General features: G+C 41.3%; 1 protein-coding gene across 2 annotated transcripts in view; it reads left to right on the top strand.

Annotated features, from left to right (window-relative positions):
* drm (drumstick) overlaps positions 1 to 20,379 on the top strand; it is an 82,311-nt gene that overhangs the window by 39,196 nt on the left and 22,736 nt on the right. The window contains exons 2-3 of one of the 2 annotated variants that reach the window (XM_065220182.1): positions 17,062 to 17,132; positions 17,283 to 17,537. In XM_065220182.1, the coding sequence (XP_065076254.1) occupies positions 17,317 to 17,537 (221 nt within the window). In that variant the 5' untranslated portion in view covers positions 17,062 to 17,132; positions 17,283 to 17,316. Of the gene's footprint in view, positions 1 to 17,061; positions 17,538 to 20,379 lie in introns of both variants that reach the window. The other variant, XM_065220183.1, reaches the window with a different exon arrangement.

The following is a 20,379-nucleotide window of genomic DNA, read 5'->3' as shown; positions in this document are numbered from 1 at the left end:
AGAATCAATTCGTTCAAGATGCAATTGATAAATCGAATAATCAAACCTGATCGGCGTGTAACTACGGGTAAAGGTAATGACTTTGCATTTGGCAGTGTTTGCTTATATTCCGTTCATCTGACACCCCAATGTTATCCGCTCGATGTCAGTTTGTAGAGCACAACAATCTAGGATCGATTTGATAACAAGGTATACTTTCAAATCATCAGCATATAACAACTTACAGGAACTTAAGTGATCGCACACATCGTTGATAAATAAAACGAAAATAAGAGGTCCTAAGTGGCTCCCTTGTGGAACTCCCGATGGTATGTCAAACACATCGTATCTGGCATCATGAACCTTAACGATGGCCTTCCTGGAGGATAAAGAACCACAGTGGCTCAGCTTTACGATAACGAAGTCACGAGGGACTTTGTCAATGTAAACGGCGTCTACTTGCTGACGCTTTTCTATACTACCAATAATAGTGTTGGTGAAGGACATCAAGTTGGAGATCGTCGAGCGCTTTTTCATGAATACATGGAACTCCGATATTATAGATTGCACAGCTGGATACAACTTGTCACGCAGAAGACTTTCGAAAACTTTAGCCAAACAATTAAGGATCGAGATAGGTCGGTAGTTTTCCACGCTGTGCATGTTACCTGACTTGAAAATCGGTGTAATTGATGCAAGCTTCCAGGAATCCGGAAAAACGCCATCCAGGAGTGAACGATTGAAGATAGACATAACGGGTGTGGCCAACGATGCTACACAATTCTTGATGAAAGACGGTGGAATATGATCCGGAACTGGGCCTTTCGATGCATCCACTAAGCAAAGGGCTTTGAAAATAGTGTCATGGCTGAAGTTAAGCTGCGAATGTTGTAGTTCGGTAACTGGTCGATGTACTGCTGCTGCTGCGGAGGAGTTTGATCAAGTTCAAAAAAGCTTCGGAAGAAATCAGCGAAGAAGTTTGCAGAAGTGGCATCGGTGGAGGAGCTTCGATTACTGTAGGTGACGTCTGCCGGAATACCAGCTGACCTTTGCGAGCGTCGATATACTCACTAGTTCATGCAAACTGTTGTACTCGGCTTCTGCCAGCTGCGCACCATACTTGGTTTCAGCAGTCCTGGAGTGAAAGGAACGTTTACGGGCCTTACGCAGCTTGTTATGCATATTACACAATTGCGGATTCCACCACTGCTACTGTATTTCTACTGACATATTTATGTGGTCTTAATGAATAAAAACTTGAGATTATCACAACCTGGGTACTGCGGACTCACTCAATGCGCTTGTCACTTGGGAGCCAGTCAGAATTGTCAAACGGGAGCCAAACATTCAAAAGCAACAAACTCAGTTACTGTTCTTATCTCTCGTCAAGCATTGCAATCTCATAAAAATGATTCATACTTTTTCATAACTTATTATTTATTGTAAGCTCAAAGACAAAAACCAACAGGCTCAATGATGAAAGTATAAAAACCAGCATAGTTTTTATGACTCAGCTGTGTTTTCAATTACAGTAAAACATACTTTGGCGAAACATGTATGTTAACAAACTTTGATAGAGTCAGCACTCCTGGCTCAGAGCTTTTGGCGGGAATCACCTGCGAAAGAACAAAACAATTTTAAACTTGAACAAATTTTCAAGCAGTTTTCCATTGACTTGCAAAATGAAATCGATTAACTCCGCAGTACTCAGATCACAACGCACTATGGACAAAAATGTGTCCAAAATTACCCAAAATTCAATACCTCAACAGTATGTGGAATTTAGCGGCACCGGTGGTGTAGTGGTAAACGTGATTGCCTCTCACCCCAGCAAGCCTGGGTTTAATCCCAGTCGGCGCCGCCGGGATGTTCTGAGGCATAACATCTCTGATCATCTGATCAAGGGAAGTAAAGCCATAGAGGTAACTCTAAGACTAGAAGGTCTCGAAATAATGTACTCAACTTGTTGGCTTAGCTCTGGTACTCGCTTCAGTCCCAAGCTAATGGATTCACCCCTCGAAACATAGGAAAATCCCCTAACCCCTCATTTTATCTGTCAATCTTTCATAGCAAATCAAAACAAACATTGTGTAGTAGTAGAATTTCGACTAGAATGGGGTACGTTAATCGTTTGCTTGGGACCAATAGGCTAGTCAAGTAGTGAGCCAATTTAAAATCGCTAGTTTCTTATTGATTGTTGGTAAAGCCGTTGGTCCCCGGTTCATGAGTTGATGGGTCGATAGGTAAGGTCCAGGTGTGGGAGCTGCCTTCCTGGCGTCGGTAGCATTGGTGCTCAGCACGGAAAACAAGATCGACGGAAAACAAATCAAGGAAAAAAAAAGCATGTGGAATTCCAGCCATGAAAAATTACATTTCCGAATGTTACACGGCTAACATAGGCCATGCCAATCTTTATATTAGCCGCATATTAGCCTTACATTGCAAAAAGGCGAATTAGCGGGCTTGTTGGTTACTTGGGTTTTGTCATTAAATTGATTTTTTTAAATTTTTTTCAAAAACGACTTTTTTCAAAAATTGAATATTTTTGAACTATTCGGCCGTCTCGAAGATCAAAGTAGAGTAAACCACCCTATTTCTAGCCTATTAAGCACAACCCGCATTTAGTTTTTCTTAATCTAGCGCAGTTTAGCACCAAACGGAATGTTATTATTACTGATGGCTTCCAAATTTATTTACCTTTCCGTATGTACCGTAAGATTTGATAAAGAGAAACAAATTGTTGAGATATTGTTAAAAGTCTAACACTGCTTCTTGACGCCAAACTCGGCCTACGGATTCTAAACTCGGCCTAACGCATTGAAACGCCATCATAACGCCAATGAATTCACTTCGGCCTATCGGATGAAGACAAAAATTGATTCGGTCGGAGCGCTTCTTTTGTTTTTGGGAATTATCCGTTCAAACCTTCATACCACGCGTTCTCATTGACTAAAGCATCGTACCAAACGCATAATTGACTTGTTAACTCTGAAATCATGGATTTATTTGAAGTTTTTTGCTCGATAGGCCCAAAATGGGTGATTTGGCCGAAGTAGCTCTCTACCCTACCAGATTAAAGATACAGTGGAAGTTCGCTAATTGGGGGTTTTCTGGTTGGGGCGCTTTTTAATTGGGGGTTCGCTAATTGGGGCGCGACCCAATTAAAAAGCAGTCACCCGTCAAAATCTGATGTCAAAATCATGCTGACGTTTTGATGTCATATTTTTTGGGGGGTCTTTCAATGATTGATAAAAAATAACGAAAAACAAAATATTTTTTGTAAAAAATCAATTTAATTCATAAAACAAGCAAATTAAAACAAAACAGTTACAGATTACGTCTCTTCCACTCTGCTTCCAGCAATTCAGTTCGCAGGGTTTTCAGTTTCAAAGTCTGAGCGGGATTGTTCTGTACGAATTGGATCACGTTATCAAGCGACTTCATCGCGGTTGGAAAATCGATGTCTTCGGGTTCTTCGAAAAGACGAAAGACTGAAAACCAAAACAAACAAGTCAAGCGCCCCCCAATTAGCGAATGCCATTCGATAATTGGGGTGCAGTCGTGCCCCAATTAGCGAACGGCTACTGTAATTAAAGGTAAGGGGGGCTCGCATACAAATGAAACAGACATTTCTGCATAACTCGAGAACTAATCAAGCAAATGCTACCAAATTTGGCATGTGGAGGTCATAGGGGATAGCCCCTTGGATAAGAGGGGGAAGGGCCTACGTACAATATAGCATCCTTTTTTTAATCGGCACGTAAACTCAAGCTTATATTGAATCCCGAGCAAGGTCGGGTACATTCAGCTAGTACAATATAAAAATTCATAACGAGGGTGGTCACTACCCGAGTCTTGCCACTATTTACAAGGCAAAAAATTATCAAGGACTAGATGATTCCGGGGTCGTCTGGTGGACTACGAGTTGCAATGCACCCAAGGAAATCTCCAATTGTATATCCAGAAGTATCTAGAAATTCAAGCCGAAAACATCCTGGGAATAAAACCAGTGCAATCTGGCTGCATCCTCCCTCCATATGAACCATGTCTGGAGATCCGGAAGGGTCAAAAGAACTTTAATAGCGAATCTTGAAGACTTACAGTGCCTGTCTAGTGGTCTACGAAGCTGACTCCTACATATTTTGGAGAACAGTTTGACAGCAATGAACAAGTTGTATGCAAAATACATCAAGATAAAGTCCACAGAACTTAAAGGCCAAGATCGGTAGATCCCACTTATTCCCTCACTCTTGTATTCTGAGCATCCCAGGAGTATCTAGGACCAACTTGAAAGATTTCCACCTCCTTTTCCATTTGCTTTCATCTTGACCTAGGACTTTAACAATATTCTGTCGTCTACATTAATTTCTTTGTTCAGGCTCCACTGCCATAAACTCCTAGGTCTGCTTCTGTTTCAATTTCCGGACGGTATCATAACGGCTTTCCACTAAAACATGAGAATGATTCCAATACTTTTCTAACAGAATAAAAATGTTCGCAGAGAAATGTCACCGTAGGTGAATGAATCCTTATGCCCTCTAGAAAATTGTCACACACTTTATTTCAATCCAGGGTGGCCAGCGAACCGGGAAGACCGTAAAAACCGGGAAACAACCGAGAATTTGAAAAGAAGCCGGGAAATGCCGGGAATTTGACAGGACAACCGGGAAAAATCAATAAACATTAACATATTCCAACAAAAATTAAAACTTGAATAACAACTTGAGCTTAATCAAGCATACATATGTTTCTTCAACTCAAAAATGGTTTATTCAACTCTTAATTATCTTAATCCTTTGAAATTATTTGACCTTTCGCAAAACTCTCCTCAGAAATCCTTGGAATTCTGTGGAGAATTTTAATTTAAATCCTTGAGCATTTTTCTCTATTTACTTCAAAACACGATTCCTTCGGGTTTTTTTCTCGGAGCTTGCTAAGAGTTCTCCTGTGCATCTTCCTCAGTATTCCTTGGAAATAATTATCAGAAAACCCTTCAAATTTTGTTAATATTTCATTTAAATTCTCCATAAAATTCACCTGCTGTTCTCCTAAGAATCACCTATGAATTCTTCTTGAAGTTCTCCCCACAACTCCCTTGTAATTCTTCTAATCGTCAGGACTTAATCCTTGAATTAATTTAGTTGAGTTCTGCTCAGAATTTTGAATGTTCAAAATTCTTTAAAAAATTCTTCTTATTAGAACCTGAATATTTTTTCAAGACTACACAATTTTCTAGGGACTGTATTTTTCCAAATCTGGAATCTTGAAAAATGTTCTTAATCAGGGAATAGATTAGAAATTAAAATAGCTTTTAAAATATAATTTGTTTTTAAGATTTATATTAGTACAGATTGCGATACTTAAAAAAAAATCTAGCTCCGCATCAAGTTCAAGATTTTTAAATCAATTTATTAATTTAATCTCTCTCTCTCTAAAATTCGGTATATAGAACCGTTCAACCCGATTGCGTTCGGCTATGCGACCTTAACAAATTAATGACTCTGGTACTTTGTATATTAACACCACGCTGGTGGTAAACGCTTTACAATTATACTCGAATTTAAAAAAAGTTATTCAAACCGATTCTAAGTACCTCGAAAAGAACGTGATATTGCAATCAATATTATTACTAAATATTAAAAACCAGGAATATTTTGAGATTTGAACCGGGAATTTTGAAATGAAAATTCACACCGTCGAAACAGGAAGAACTGCGCGCGCGCATTGTACAATTCTTTCAAGCGAAGATCGTTAAAAAAAAGTATACGGTGGACCATTTTAAGAGGAAAATGTTCCGGTATCCACCGTATACCATATCCTGACATTCATGGCAGTGTAACCCGGAAGAGAGGAAGCGGCCGTCCAACGAAGATAATACATAAGAAGACGCACCGCTCGCTGCACACCATGTCCAACAACAAGGTAGCGGTAGGTCAACGGGAAGCGGCCAGAGATCCTCAGAGTACACTGACGAGCAAATCCAAACCGTGAAATCCCAATGCCGCTGGATGACCCGGAAGTACGGCGGAAAGCCAAAATATACCATATGTGCCAAAAGACCGTACTATCGAGGACTTTTTCGGTCTATTGAGCTCCATGGTATACAAGAATAATTGGTAGGCCAAGGACACCCAGTAACTCACCTACAGGATCATTCTGGCTGCCGTACAACTGTCATGTTCCAATATCATGACTAAACTGCGCCGCACGGCGGACTACGGACAGTATGCCAATGTTCACTAAGCTCAGTTTGAAGACTTAAGTTATCCTTTTGTATGAAATAAATCAGTATGAACTGGTGTTTTTTCCCGACCCATTATTCTCATTTTTTAGTGGACAACCGTTATTCTCAAATTTCTGTTGGTATCGCCGATGACTATGATGATGGAGCTCAGCATTCATATTCCAGTTATGAGGCCATCAGGCGCGAATTGTATACCACAGATATCGGTTGATGAAGATCTACAACTTTTTACTGTTCTTCGTTGACAGTCGGGCTACGGACTATTCTCGGGGAAAATCCAGGCGAATCTGAACTGAATTCAGATTCAGAAGATGTCTTGAGTTAGTTCAAAGTAAGCCATAGGGCCGCATTTGACGATGTATCGAGGATTTCTAGGAAAAACCCAAGGAACATTCAAGACGACTCAATATCTTCACATGAGCTCCTAGTAAGCTCAGAACAGTTACAAAACAATTCTGGAAGATATATTGTATCTTATTCAAATGATACTTAAATTATTTATATTCAGCGAATAGTTTTGCGCTAAAGCTATGTTAGCCTGTTACAAAAATACAGTTGATTTTACTTCAAAGTACTTTGAACCCGCGTGCATCTATCGTAGAAGCTCTACGGATGATCTCCGAACCTGTAGTTGAATTGTGCATAGCCCACTACTGAGCTTGATTGAACTTAGCTTAGCTTAGCTTAGCTTAGCTTAGTCTGACTGCACGTATCGATAGTTGCACTCCGTGATTGATCTGAACCAGTGAAATTGTACAAAGAATCAACTGAATGGGGCTTGGGAGTAACCTGCCATTCTCAGTGTACATGTTCCAGTGACTCCTACCTTTAAAGATCAATAACGTCACCGGCCACGTCCTTGCAATCAGGTGGGAGAGGGAAGGAATGTTAGTGTGTGACTTTTGTTGTTTTGGGACCGTGTTTACCTCTGCATCCCACAAAAGTCACAGGAAGGAGGTTTTGTTAGTGGGTTAGGTTCGTTGGATCAGGATTCACCTTGATAAGTGATGCGATCTTTTGTTTTGTGTAGTTATTTATAAGTGTTTTCGATTTATGCTCTAAACAGCCGGCTGTCTAGAGATGTAGATCATTATTAGATGTGTGTATACCGATTTAAACCAACAATAAGGATACTGTTGGGACCCCTTCACAAAGGGTAATGATGGTTTATTTTATTTTATCAATGACCAAAATAATTAATTATAAGCGGTTTGAACCGATTTAAACCAACATCAAGGATGCTGTTGGGGCCACTCACAAAGTGTGATGGTGGTTTACTTGATTGAATATAAAATAATTATTAGAATCGATTTGACCCGATTTAGACCAACGGCAAGGATACTGTTGGGGCCACTCACAAAGTGTGATGGTGGTTTATTTAGTTCGGAAGAAAATGAATATGTATACTTCTTTTTTTTTTTATATATAATAGAACGAATTTGTACTGATTCAAACCAAAAGCAAGGGTTCTATTGGGGCAACTCACGAAGTGCGATGGTGGTTTATACTATAAGGGCATAAAACAAAATCAAGAGCCATTTCGGTTTCCATAGCTTCCTAGACACTCGGCCGCAAAATAATCTTATCCGACGGAAACGTCTCGATCATCGCGCGATTTACCGTATTGTTTCAAATTCCGAACAGTGCGTTAAAATCATCCTTTGAAAAACACCTTTTTTACCTAAAATATTGTTGATCCGCTCAGAATGTATTTAAACTCACGACTTATCGTAATATGGACATCCTAAAAGAAAATTTTTCAAAATCCGTCCCATACAAAAACACAAGTGCTCAGAATTTGAGCATGTTCGTAATATGAATCAGAACGGTACAAACTGTAAAAATACCATTATACAATACATACTGGTATCACGTATGCCCCATTCACATTCACTCATGCATTTTGGGTTCATTCACACTCTTAGTCATAGAATAAAATTCACGTAAAGTTTCGAAGTGGTTCCGAGAATAAAGATGTCACAGCTCTTCACTTTAACCCGTAACGGTTCTCCCTTGAGGGGAAAAGCATTCCTACACTGTGCGCCGGCCGGCACTCACGCCGGTATGAAAGAAGCAACTAGAGCAAGTTTACTCTCTCACACCATCGCAAAACACGCCCGACCAGGACAGCGCACAGTGCAGTTAGATGAGCTCTTCTACCACTACCACGAAACACAATTTCGGCGCTCACACTTTCCCTCTCCAGCAAAGATCGACCGTTTCTAATAAGAATTTCCAGTTGGGAGAAAGGATAGTAAAAATCAAGCACACCAACAAAACAAAACATCACACACTCATAACGAATTTTGTATCTGCTTAATTCACAATATCACAGTATTAGCTACTCGAGAATTTTTGACAATATTTTAGTTTGAAACATGATACTTAGCTGATTCCTTTGCGATTGTGTATTTAGTCAAAATACTCCGGGCAGACAACATTCCTCACAGCCAGAGCATAAGCTTCGTCTCACGGTAGAAGTGGCATCAGGAGATATTTTGCTGTCAATACACACACTCACACCCGTTATTATACTGCGATCCACGTATCCGAAGTATAGACAAAAAAAAATATGGCTGACTCAAACTTTCCCTTTCCAGAGCAACATAAATTAGAACTCCTGTCCATATTTAGACACCGTTTTCACTAAAACTCGCTGACCTGTACTGTATTTCACTTAATGCTAACACTTCCATCAAATTAAAATATTTAACACCGGCTTAAACTCACGAAATAGTTTCTTAATATCAGTCCTACAAAAAACAACGACCGAACGCAGGGCCATGAGTCTTGTCACTCTCACTACTGAGCTTGATTGAACTTGTTCTTAAAGATACAGTGCATGGCTGCAATCTTGACAGTATAACTAATCCTGATGAGATAAAGATTGAGGTGTGATGTACCCCCTCATGCATCCGCTTTCCATGTGTCATCGCTTTATTGCTCCATTTACAATAAGGTCACCTTCCGAACGTTGCTTCCCGGCCAAAGATGGAAAAATGCTGCTGCCAACTATTTTATGGCGCCATTCAAAATCGCTTAGTGATGTGTCGCTTTGCTAATTCTGTGCCTGAGAAGCATTTTATAGTTACCTACCAAGATCGTTCGTTATCGCAACTTCTGAAGAAGCACTTAAGGTGTCCGTAGCGGCCGGTGCGCTGCGGTGGAGGACGCTGCTGCTGCTGTTGCTGATTCGTCTGAACGCTATCTAGTTAAAAGCAATCATCAACCGAAAATTATCGGACTACCAGACTCGTAAAACGGCTGCCCCGGTCTCGGTCCCGGCCCGGACATTTAGTCAGTCACCTTGGCGGGCGCGAAAACAAGCTTAATTGCCACTCGGTCACCTGCACAGCACCCAAAGCCGCAACAAAGCGCAGAAGATGATGTGAAACTCATTTTTTAGAATTTTATGAGAACACTCCATCATCGTCGGGGCGGGATGGAACGCGCGCTTATCAGGTAGAGGACGAGTTTTACTGTCAACATCTCGGAGAGTGCCAATAAATTGACCCCGTTTACATCTTTTCGCTCTCGGTGACTTCTGAGTTTACTAATGTGACTTTGAGACTTTAGAGTTTGAACGATTCTACCGGGTAGGGAATCAGAGTAGTATACGGTAATTAGCATCCGGTCATAACCGTTAATAAGGCAAACCGTGACACTTTGGCCAGTCAGCAGTAGTTATGGTGCTTTTTTATGGAAGGTTATTGTCCACAGTGGATGGATAATAAGAGCTCAGAGTTACAAGAACCCGTACCTGCGGTCGTTAGTTGTGTTTTTTTCTCGCAAATTAGGATTCAATAAAATCGGTTTTGAACTGGCTCTCCCAGTTCATCAACCGATCACAGAAGGTACATACAGGTAAAAAGCTCGGAGCGCGTGGGATGATTCAATGACCGATCGATCGACGACGCGAGAATCGAAAAGCGATCATAGTGCAATAACAATAATAAACTTTGGTTGCGCGGGGGAGTTGGTTAGTCAAGAAGCGAAGCAATTTCAACGAATGACCGAATAAATCACTCGGCAAATGGTGTCTCGTTTGGGGGTGGTGGGAAGTACCCAGGCCCCAAACGACCAGAAGTCGTATATCAATGGATGGATGGAATAGCTGTGTTTGTCAGTAATGCTAATTTATTGGAATTATATATAATGGGATGATCCATCGATCAATCAATTTTGTTTGGTATAACAAGTAGATCAGATTGAACCGTAATTGCACTGTGATATAACTTATGAATAATACAAAACGTACCATTCAAAATTAGAAAACTGGGATGCCAACAGTTTTTCAAAACTAGCAAAACTCACACAAAAAAAAACTGAATTAATTTTCTTGCAAACGTGCAAGTTTTTGAATTTTTCAAGCTTTTGTTTACTTAAGTTTTGTTTTGTCAATTTGTTTATTTGGTAAGACTTCACTGTTAATAAAACTTTACTGAAACTGATGGAACATTTGCTCTATATCTGTACTGACAACTACGAAGTACAAACGGAAACGGATCAGTACAGCAGGCAGGAGTGTTAATTGGTCCGGCCCTTTCAGTAAGACACTATTAAGCGATTCACCAGAAACTTTTGCCGCCACTTCCCCGTAACTATCGGGTAACTCAATGTCGTCCTCCTTCCAGAGTAGACCTGTTTCGAAGTGTCTACCGACGCGCTTCGTTGCTTTTTCCAACAATTCTTGAGCTCGCTTTTCCTCCGCCCTGAGAGTGGTCCCGAGTTGCGTTACTCCATTCATTCCACAGCGAAGAACTGTTTAACAATCTCTTATAATTCGTCGTCTCTCGTGCATCCGCATACATAGAAGCTGAATCCTTCGTTGGCCCGTGAATCTTGCCACCCATAGACGCACCATCCTACCCGTGTTTTGACGGCAATCGGTCCAGAACCATCTCCCTCTTTTGTCTTTAACGGCACAGCAAGTTTTAGGTTGTCCAGCCCGATTAAAATCTCCGGTCTGGCGCTGTGGTAGCTCTGAATTGGCAACTGCTTCAAATAAGCGAACTTCTTTGCTGCCTCTCCTAATTCGAACGACTGAGTCAGTAGGTCCAAGTTCATTACCGTATGTACGTGCGTTCATTAGCTTGTAATGCCGCTTCTGTTCCGGTCCCGAAGATGTAATCGTCACGGTCTGCAACTCTAATAGGCAGAATAGGCAGATTTGACACAGGCTCAGTGCCCGAATCCGTCGCCAGCGATCGTCGATGGAGAGTGCTCTAAATGTTTGGCATTCCCGAAGCTTATGACCATCTTTTGGAGTGGATGCCTCGTCGACCTTAATCGCATGTGAGAGCTTACGTACGCCTTCGTTTTCTCTCTTCCGCTGTTTTTCCGTGAATCCGAATCATACAGCACCGCACTTGAAGCATCCTGCATCACTCCGGTCATATACTCGTTGAATGTTTTCAAATCCACTACAGCACGTTCTTGTTTGTAACCTGCCCACAACAGCTTCTGATTCGCGGGCAATTTTCCAACAAGCTCTTGCCGGAGAGTACTATTTGACAAATGACCTCCTTCATTTTTTTTATCGCGTTTATTTATAAGGCCCTCTCGCCTATTAGAGCCTATATTGCTTCGGCCGATGACCATTATAACAATTAGATCCATTCCCGCTTTTATTTTTCAAATAAAATGTATTATCCCCTATTTGATAAATTGCATTATTTTCATCTAAACGATCTGTTTGCTGACCAGTCTTCTGGGTGCACTGATCAGCACGAACTTTCTTTTTTCGTTTTCCTTGTGTTTCGACAGCCAGTGTTTGTTGCTATTTTCAATAAAATCCTTTGTTGCGTATGATGAGCTGGTGCTAGAGTTTTCGTCGATGCTTGAAATGTGATGATCCTTGATTGTCGGTGTTTCGCTGTTGTTCTTCTGCGGAGAACCCGGTGAAATCAGGAGATGATTGACCCGATGTCGTTGGCTGGTTTTGTTCGATATCAATAAACGGGGTATTCAGCGAGACTGAATATCCCTCGGTTGGTGGAGCTGCTGGAGCGGTGCTATTGTTCGATGTGGCTACATCCAAACATTTCTGTTTAGGATGAGCTGCTCGGTCACAATGGCGGCACGTTTTTTTGTTGCTTGTCGTACGTTACCAACGTAGTTTCGTTGTCGACCGTGATGTACGATGGAATGGCGCTTTCGAGTCGCATTCGCAAAACTCGAACACCGCTCATGAATCCTGGGAAGTAGTGCTTCCATTTCTCATCTCGACTGGAAATCACTGTCCCGTACTTTGCCATGTGGTTCATAACAGTGGCTTGTGGCCATGCCAGAGGAAGATCATGCACTCGAACGGTCACTGCTTCACAATCCACATATACCGGGATTTTGAACTCACTCTTCGCACAGAGAATCGCGTGTTTATAGTTGTGCGCCTTTTCATAGCGCAAGGCAACTTCATTGTCTATCATTTCAATAAAAACACAATTTCGGACGTTATGAAACTGAATGCATCTAACGTCCGAATATTGAAGCTTAATATTGTTCTCGAAGAATTCTTGCACTTTTCCCGCATTGGGACGAACTGGAAGGACACTGAAGTCAACAACAAGTGTGTTTTTACGAACTACACTCATTTTCGCTACAATATTTCACCAAGTTAAGCAGAGCAGAAAGAGCACACGTCCGATGAATACGAGTAATGGCTGTCGAATGACCTCCTTTATTCGCCGCTTCAATGTGGTCGCACAACTCTTGAACAGCCATTCCGTGCTCCATAAGGACTTCTAACTTATCTTCTAGAGGAGCGGGCAACGCTCTAACCTTCTGCAACAAGGCGTTGATTAGCAACTCCGGACGCCCATAGCTCATCCGTAGCGTCTTTATCACTTGTGAAACCGCTGCCGGAAATACTAGACGACATCGAACACTTTCCAACGCACGCCCTCGCAAGCATCTTTGGAGCCGAACCATGTTCTCTCCGTGAGTGTAGCCACATGTCCTCGTCGTGTACTCGAAATTGGAGATGAATATCGGCCATTCGGCAGGATCCCCAGAAAACATAGGAAGATTTCGAGCCAAAGATTACCGAGAGGTTGATTGTTGTTGTGTGGGCAGCAGCCCTATTCCTCTTTCTTGTTCGTTCAGTTTTGGTAGCGGAGACTGATACATCGGAGGCTACTGCACCGGAGGCTTCTGCATCGGAGGCTGCTGCATGAAAGGCCACTGCACTGAAAGCTGCTGCACTGAAGGCTGCTGCACTGAAGGCTTCTGCACTGAAGGCTTCTGCACTGAAGGCTGCTGCACTGAAGGCTGCCGCACTGCAGGCTGCTGCACTGCAGGCTGCTGCACTGAAGGCTGCTGCACTGAACGCTGCTGCATCAAAAGCGGCTGCATCAGAGGCTAACGCACTAAAGGCTGCATTCATGGCTGTTCTAGAGGCTGTTCTGCTGTTTGTTTGGGGAATTTGCATGATTGGAAATGATTTCGGTTGAGAGGTATTGTTTTCGTTCGCTCTATCGGTTCGGTCTTCAGAGACATGACACTTACCTGAAGGGAATACACTATGGTACTGCTTTGGAATGGCACCTAGCGCAACTGCGCTGGTTTGCACGAGCACGTCATCTCGGTTTCCAGCTGTCCCGTCGACATTCAGTGCCCCTACCTGGGCAACTGATGATGGCACCGCCGATAAAAGTTGTACGGTAGAATGCATTCCTTCGATCTCCTCCCTGCATAGCTCCATGTGTTGTTACAAATCAGCCAACTGAGGGAAGATTGGCTCTGATTGCTCTAGACATCGCTTCAGTCTCACTCGCAAATCACGAATCATGTCCATAGCCTTCTGTTGATCCACATCAACATGAGGAGCATTCGGTTCCGTCGAAGCATTTACACCATCGGTGGAACTATGTAGAACAAGAGTAGAACTATGTTGCTGGATGTCCAAGTCTCGACGGTATTTCTTCGTTGACACCTCCTACCTGGAGCTGGAGCAGCTTCAGAATCCATTTGACTTGGATGAGGGTTGTGCTGCTGGATCGCTGAAGCTGCAGGCATTTTATTATCTCCTGCCGTGCTTGTTTGCAGATCCGTGCTGTTCCCGATCCAATCGTGTAATCTTCTCATGCTGTCTTCGCGTTTACTCGACTTCTTTTCTCCTTCTCGGTGGCAATCGTAGCTTACAGTAGTCTTTGTTGCTCCTTCAAGATCTTCTTTTTCAGTTCCACTTCCGCCCGTTGGTTCTCCAACTCTTGACGTTCCCGCAGACGTGTCATACTGTTCGATAAATGCGACGAAGATCGACTCGTGACACTGATTCTCGACGAAGTACGAGAGATTGGTTGGCATCGGGAACACAACCATCTACGATCGGTAATTGAACTCGTGACACCTGCACAACTGAAGTGCCACCACGCATCGCATGCATCACATTGGACCTTATTGTCCGCTTCATCTGACCTGTTGCATCCAGCGCATCCATCTTTCTTGCTGGTGATAGAATGATGACTCATCACTGATGAACATTTTGAAGATTGTTGCGACAGCAAACGAAAGGCAACGCACTGATTTTTGGACCTAGATTTTCATTCGCTTCGAAATTGTAACAATTAGTTTAATTTTTTGTTTAATTTAGCATTTAGATAATAACTTACCCTTCAGTGGCTCTTGAGACTATATAGGTTGTCAAAGATCATTGCACACAAAATCAACTTTGTTCAAATTAAAACAAAAATACTAGTCCATCTGGTGGCTGATGGCACAAGCTTCTGAGAAAATGGTATTACCAACAATCAATTCGAAACTAACGATTTTAAATTGGCTCACTACTTGACTAGCCTATTGGTTCCAAGCAAATCGATTAACGCACTCCATTCTAGTATAAATTCCAATACTACACTATGTTTGTTTTGATTCGCTATGAAAGTTTGACAGGTAAAAAGAGGGGTTTGTGGATTTTTCTATGTTTCGAGGGGTGCATCGATTAGCTTGGGACCGAAGAGAGTACCAGAGCTGAGCCAAAAATTTGAGCACGTTTCTTCGGAACCTTCAGGTCTTAGAGTTACCTCAATGGTATTACAGCGAACCATATTATTTTAATGGATTTCTTCGCTAGCTAGTCGTCTGTCACTTCGTTTGTGGTAGTAGTGCCAACCGGTGGAAACTAACGATTTTAAATTGGCTCACTACTTGACTAGCCTATTGATCCCTAGCAAATCGATTAACGTACCCCATTCTAGTCGAAATTCTAGTAGTACACTATGTTTGTTTGCATTCGCTATGACAGTTTGACAGATAAAATGAGGGGTTCGTGGATTTTCCAATGTACCAGAGCTGACCAAAAAAGTTGAGCACGTTTCTTCGGGACCTTCTGGTCTTAGAGTTACCTCTATCGTAGTGTTGCCATGTGGTACACTGAAAATTGCAATAGTAGGTTCGTCACCAAAGTTTTCGAGCCGCTCCGTCTGTTTGTGATATAGGCCAATAAAGTGTATGAAAACTTGTTTGACGAACGGGAAATAAACTTAAACAGCAATTATCCACTTTGCCCGATTATCCTCAAAAAACTTTCATTATTAAATTCTGCACAGTATACGCAAACCAGAAATGCATTACATTGAATGTTAGTTGCATTTCCTGTTATCCTCCACAGCGAATACCGCAGCGAATAATATAAGTTGACCTTGCAGGCGATGTAATGATTTTTTTTATCTTTTTTATTTTGTGTTCTGTCCACGCATTCGACTAAACATACTCCCTTCATTCGTATACCGAAGTGAATTCAATGGCGCGTCAATGTGTTGTGACGGAACTGAAGCTCGTATGACGGAATCAGAGTCTAGAAGCGATGCTAGATTTGAATCAATATCTCATCAATTTGTTACTCTTTATCAAATCTAACTGTACGTATGGAAAGGTAAATACATTTAAAAGTCATCCACAGACAAGCAGACATAACACTCTCAAGTTCTTCATCGAACAAGCATTTAACGGTCAATTTAAAAGAATCTTAGTTGGTCGTACCGCGCATGGTCAATTCCCTTGCGTTTGACATTTACACACTACCACCATCTGCTCCGCGTACTGCCCACCCCAGTGTACTTAACAGATGGTGGTAATGTTTTAGCGACGATGTTTTACAGTGAGAAACATTCAATGTGTTATGTCTGTTTGTCTGTAAAAATTCCTGTTTTTGTTCAAACCCGATCGTTAGAGAGAGATAAAATGCGGGTTGTGCTTAGTATGATGGAATTAGGATCTTAACCGCACAATCGAAAGGATTTGAAAAAATGTAAACTGTAAACTATTCATACAGTTGGTTTCACTAAAGGTCACTCCAACAGTGAAAGTTGAATATGTCATTCGTCCAACGTCTAGCAGAAATGTATCACAGCGTAGGAATTTCAGCGGATGCAACTTTCCCATGATTCAGACAACATTGTAGTTGATCAATAATCATACACCACCGACCGTCGTCGTCGTCGTCGTCACCACACCACACCATTCACCCAGATGGTATCATAAAAGTTGAACGATGTCGATTATAGCCCTCTCGGTTGCTCCCTCTGTCCCATAGAGTTGCTAGCCCGGTGAACGGCAATGACGCATCCGATCGATCTGCAAGGCAACGACGACGACGACGACGACGATGATGACGACGTGTGGGAACACACATTTCCAGTCAGTCTCGGTCGGTGGGCCAAGTTCACACATGACGCCTCCTGTAGTACTGATTTCGTATAAATATTTATACTTTATATTTCACTCGCCCATCAACCATCGCGCCCAAACGCCCGCCGCGAAGTAATTCCAGCAATTTAGATAAAACAACAACATGATCGCTGATCGTCTTTTTCTCTCCGTTTCTTTTCCCCCCGCAGGAATCGAATTTGTGTCTGAACCAGTTCCCATCCGGATTGTGCAGGATCCCCTAAGTGGTGACTAATCCGAAGTAAGCAGACTATAAAACAAATCAACACTCATTTTCACTCAAAAAAAAAAAAATCTTGTAAACAATCAACACATCACACCCAGTACATTTTTTTTTTGCTTTGAAAACCACCACAACTTTCCATCACCACACCACCAACTCAATTTAAAGAAACCCGTTAAAACAACATCCACCAAAAACCAAAATGTTCGCCGTGATGCGAATTGACAATGACGACCGTAGGTCCGACTTCCGTCGCAAGATGCGGCCAAAGTGCGAGTTCGTGTGCAAGTACTGCCAGCGCCGGTTCACCAAGCCATACAACCTGATGATCCACGAGCGCACCCACAAGAGCCCGGAGGTGACGTACTCGTGCGAAGTGTGCGGCAAGTACTACAAACGGCAGGACAACATCCGCTCACACAGGTAAGCAACAGTGGATTGATTTAGCTATCCTATTAATTTATTGTTTAGTTTTTACAAGAGTCAGGAACTGTTCTCGCATCCCCAATCAAAATGGTATTGAGTATTTTGCTTAACGATGTGTTTGGGGTATCATGAAATCCTTTTGTGTAATAGTTCTATCATTTGGGATATCGTTCGTTTATGGTATTTTTTTTTATTATTTATATATAAGCAATTCCTGCTTTTGAACTACTGTCTTGTTTTCATTAAAACAGTTATGCGGTGGAAATGATTAAGAAGTCAATTTAAAAAGCATGGCTCATCCAAATTTTATGCATAAGAAACCATGTGAGTTCAGAAGCTATAATATCATGCTACAATATTGTCATTAGAGTTAAAAATTACATCATGAACGTAGGAGAAACTAATGGAAATGTGATTTTCTCCTTCGAAAATAGATGTCAAGGTCTGTCACAGTAATCGCTCAAAAATGTGGGATCATCCTTAAAGCAAAGTCAAATGATCAACTCAGTTGAATTCAATTGGCTTCAAAAGTTGAGCCTGGTTCAATTTTTTTTCAACTCAAGTGAGTTGATCAAGTCTGTTGAATGACATGGTTTACACCGTTCAATTCGCGTTGAATTCAACTGACTTGATCAATTGACTTACCCTGTCTAAACCCAGCTTAAAACGAAACCTGGGAATGTTGTTTTGTTTATGTCGCTGCCATTTTTGTCAATTTTTTGTTCTCTTTGCATTAGTTGAAAGGCAATGAACGTATCATATTTTCCGATTTTTGAATCCTAAAACTTTAAATAAACGTACAGCAGCTACAAACCACACTGCGGGGTGACCCATACTTTTGATCGATGACTTGAATAACTATTTTGGTTTGATTTAAAGCATATTCTGAAAATTTCAGCTAAACTTTCACAAACGTATCTCATTGGGTAGTACTCCTCTAATCTCCGGTAAGCCGTGAGTATTTAGCCCAACTCCTACTAGACATAGAATTAAGTGAATTTTGAATTATTGGCTCCGTAAAGCTAATGCAATTGAGCTTTGCAAATAAATGAACTAGATAAAAAAACATGAATTTATTTTCAGTCAATACCTTTCAAATGACATATAAAGATCGAAAATCGGTCTTAAAATGGCAGCGATTGAGCTAAAAACATATACATGTTTTTTAAAGGGTGACCTCAAACTTATGATCGGGAGTGTATCAATCACTTATTTGTTCATCGATGAATACGCGTTGTTTAAGGTTCATCAACGCTTGAGTTTTCAACTCAAGATTGTCAAAATTATTATTTTGAATATTGCCGATCCTAGAGCCTAAAACCCCGATATTATCATCAATTCTGCACTATTTCCCATTGAGTGTGAAAAGCAGCTCAAAACGTTCTGCTAAGTGTGTAAAATGAAAATAATATTTTTGCAGTTGACACTCAAAATTAGTGTTCGGAAAATCATTCTCAAATCTCATTCATTGAACCTCTCTGCGAGAATAAACTCGCGTGCGAATGCGACAAACACTAATAACGCCAAAAAATCATTCCAGCTCATAAAACTCATAAAAACCGCTCAAACGTCAATTGATAGCATGCTTATATATTTTGTGTTAGGTTTTCAACCCCTGATGCACAAACAATAGCAATAACAATGAATTAAGCAAAAATATAAATGTTTGAAACTGAAAACACATCGGTAATTTTTCAGAATCATCCTCACCAAGATGAAAATGAATATTAATATTGACAACAAAACCGGCTCAGTGTTCACTCGGCTGTCGATAGAAGCAGACCACTCTCAATGTGTGTCACGCGATCGTCTGTTTACTCGGCAGCAACCATTGTGTGGTCCTCCTCATTGTTCTTCATCAGCAGTTCTTTCGGTCGATGCGTCGTCGACTTTGGAAAGAAACCTTTTCGTGATGAATGTGTGAGTGCTGACCACGTTTTGCGTCCATTGCTGAATTGGAAGCGCTCTGACCCCCGTTGGCGAATCTGCCATTTTTTTTTGTTATTGTTATTGAACAAGAATCCTCGGCTCTGTAAAGTTAATTCTGTTGAGCCTTATCAAATAAATTAATAATAATAAAAAAAAAACAACACCGGCAACAATGAACAACCATCCACGAATGAACAAAAACAAATGTTGTGTTGAGTTTTAAACTCAGCGCTTGCCTTGATCAACATAATGTTGTCATCTTCTTCTTCATATTCGCATTTCAGGCTTATGGCTTAGCTTATTGCGTGCTCTCAACTTATACCCCGTATAGACTATGGCTTATATCATGTAATATAGGCTGTCTTGTAATGAGCACTCATACATAGGATTTCCAGTGAAAACTAGATGTATAAGTGACAGCCTATATTACATGATATAAGCCATAGACTAGGCTATGAAGCCCCTATATGTTGTCATGACACATTCATGCGAGTAGTTGGTTTATCTTGCATGCTCGATTTTAAGCTAATTTGAGTGTAGAAGTCATTATTTTTACCAGCACTGGTCTTGACAACAATATGTCATGATGCGTTTGCTTACAGCTGTGAACTCAGCACCGCTTGTTTCTCTCGGTTTGCTTTATCGACAGGTGTTTACTCGGTCACGGTATTCATTTGGTGCCATTGTTCTTGCTTGCCGCTCGGTCTTTGCCGTCGCCGTAGAAATAATAATTTCTATAGGAATCCAAACGGCAGCCCAAAACCTGTGATGGGGGGAATAGCCAACTTCGTAAAATCACTGGACCCAAATCCTGTGGACATGATCGTCACATATCGCATTACGGGGGAAAAGGTGATCTTCATCAAATTTAAATCGGAAGCAAGTGTGCATTATGCCCTGATGCATAACT

Source organism: Ochlerotatus camptorhynchus, unplaced genomic scaffold (assembly GCF_037179485.1).
Source record: "Ochlerotatus camptorhynchus isolate MF236.1 unplaced genomic scaffold, CSIRO-AGI_Acam_v1.1 ptg000117l, whole genome shotgun sequence".
Classification (NCBI taxonomy): domain Eukaryota; kingdom Metazoa; phylum Arthropoda; class Insecta; order Diptera; family Culicidae; genus Ochlerotatus; species Ochlerotatus camptorhynchus.
This window is presented reverse-complemented; position numbering and strand designations above follow the sequence as displayed.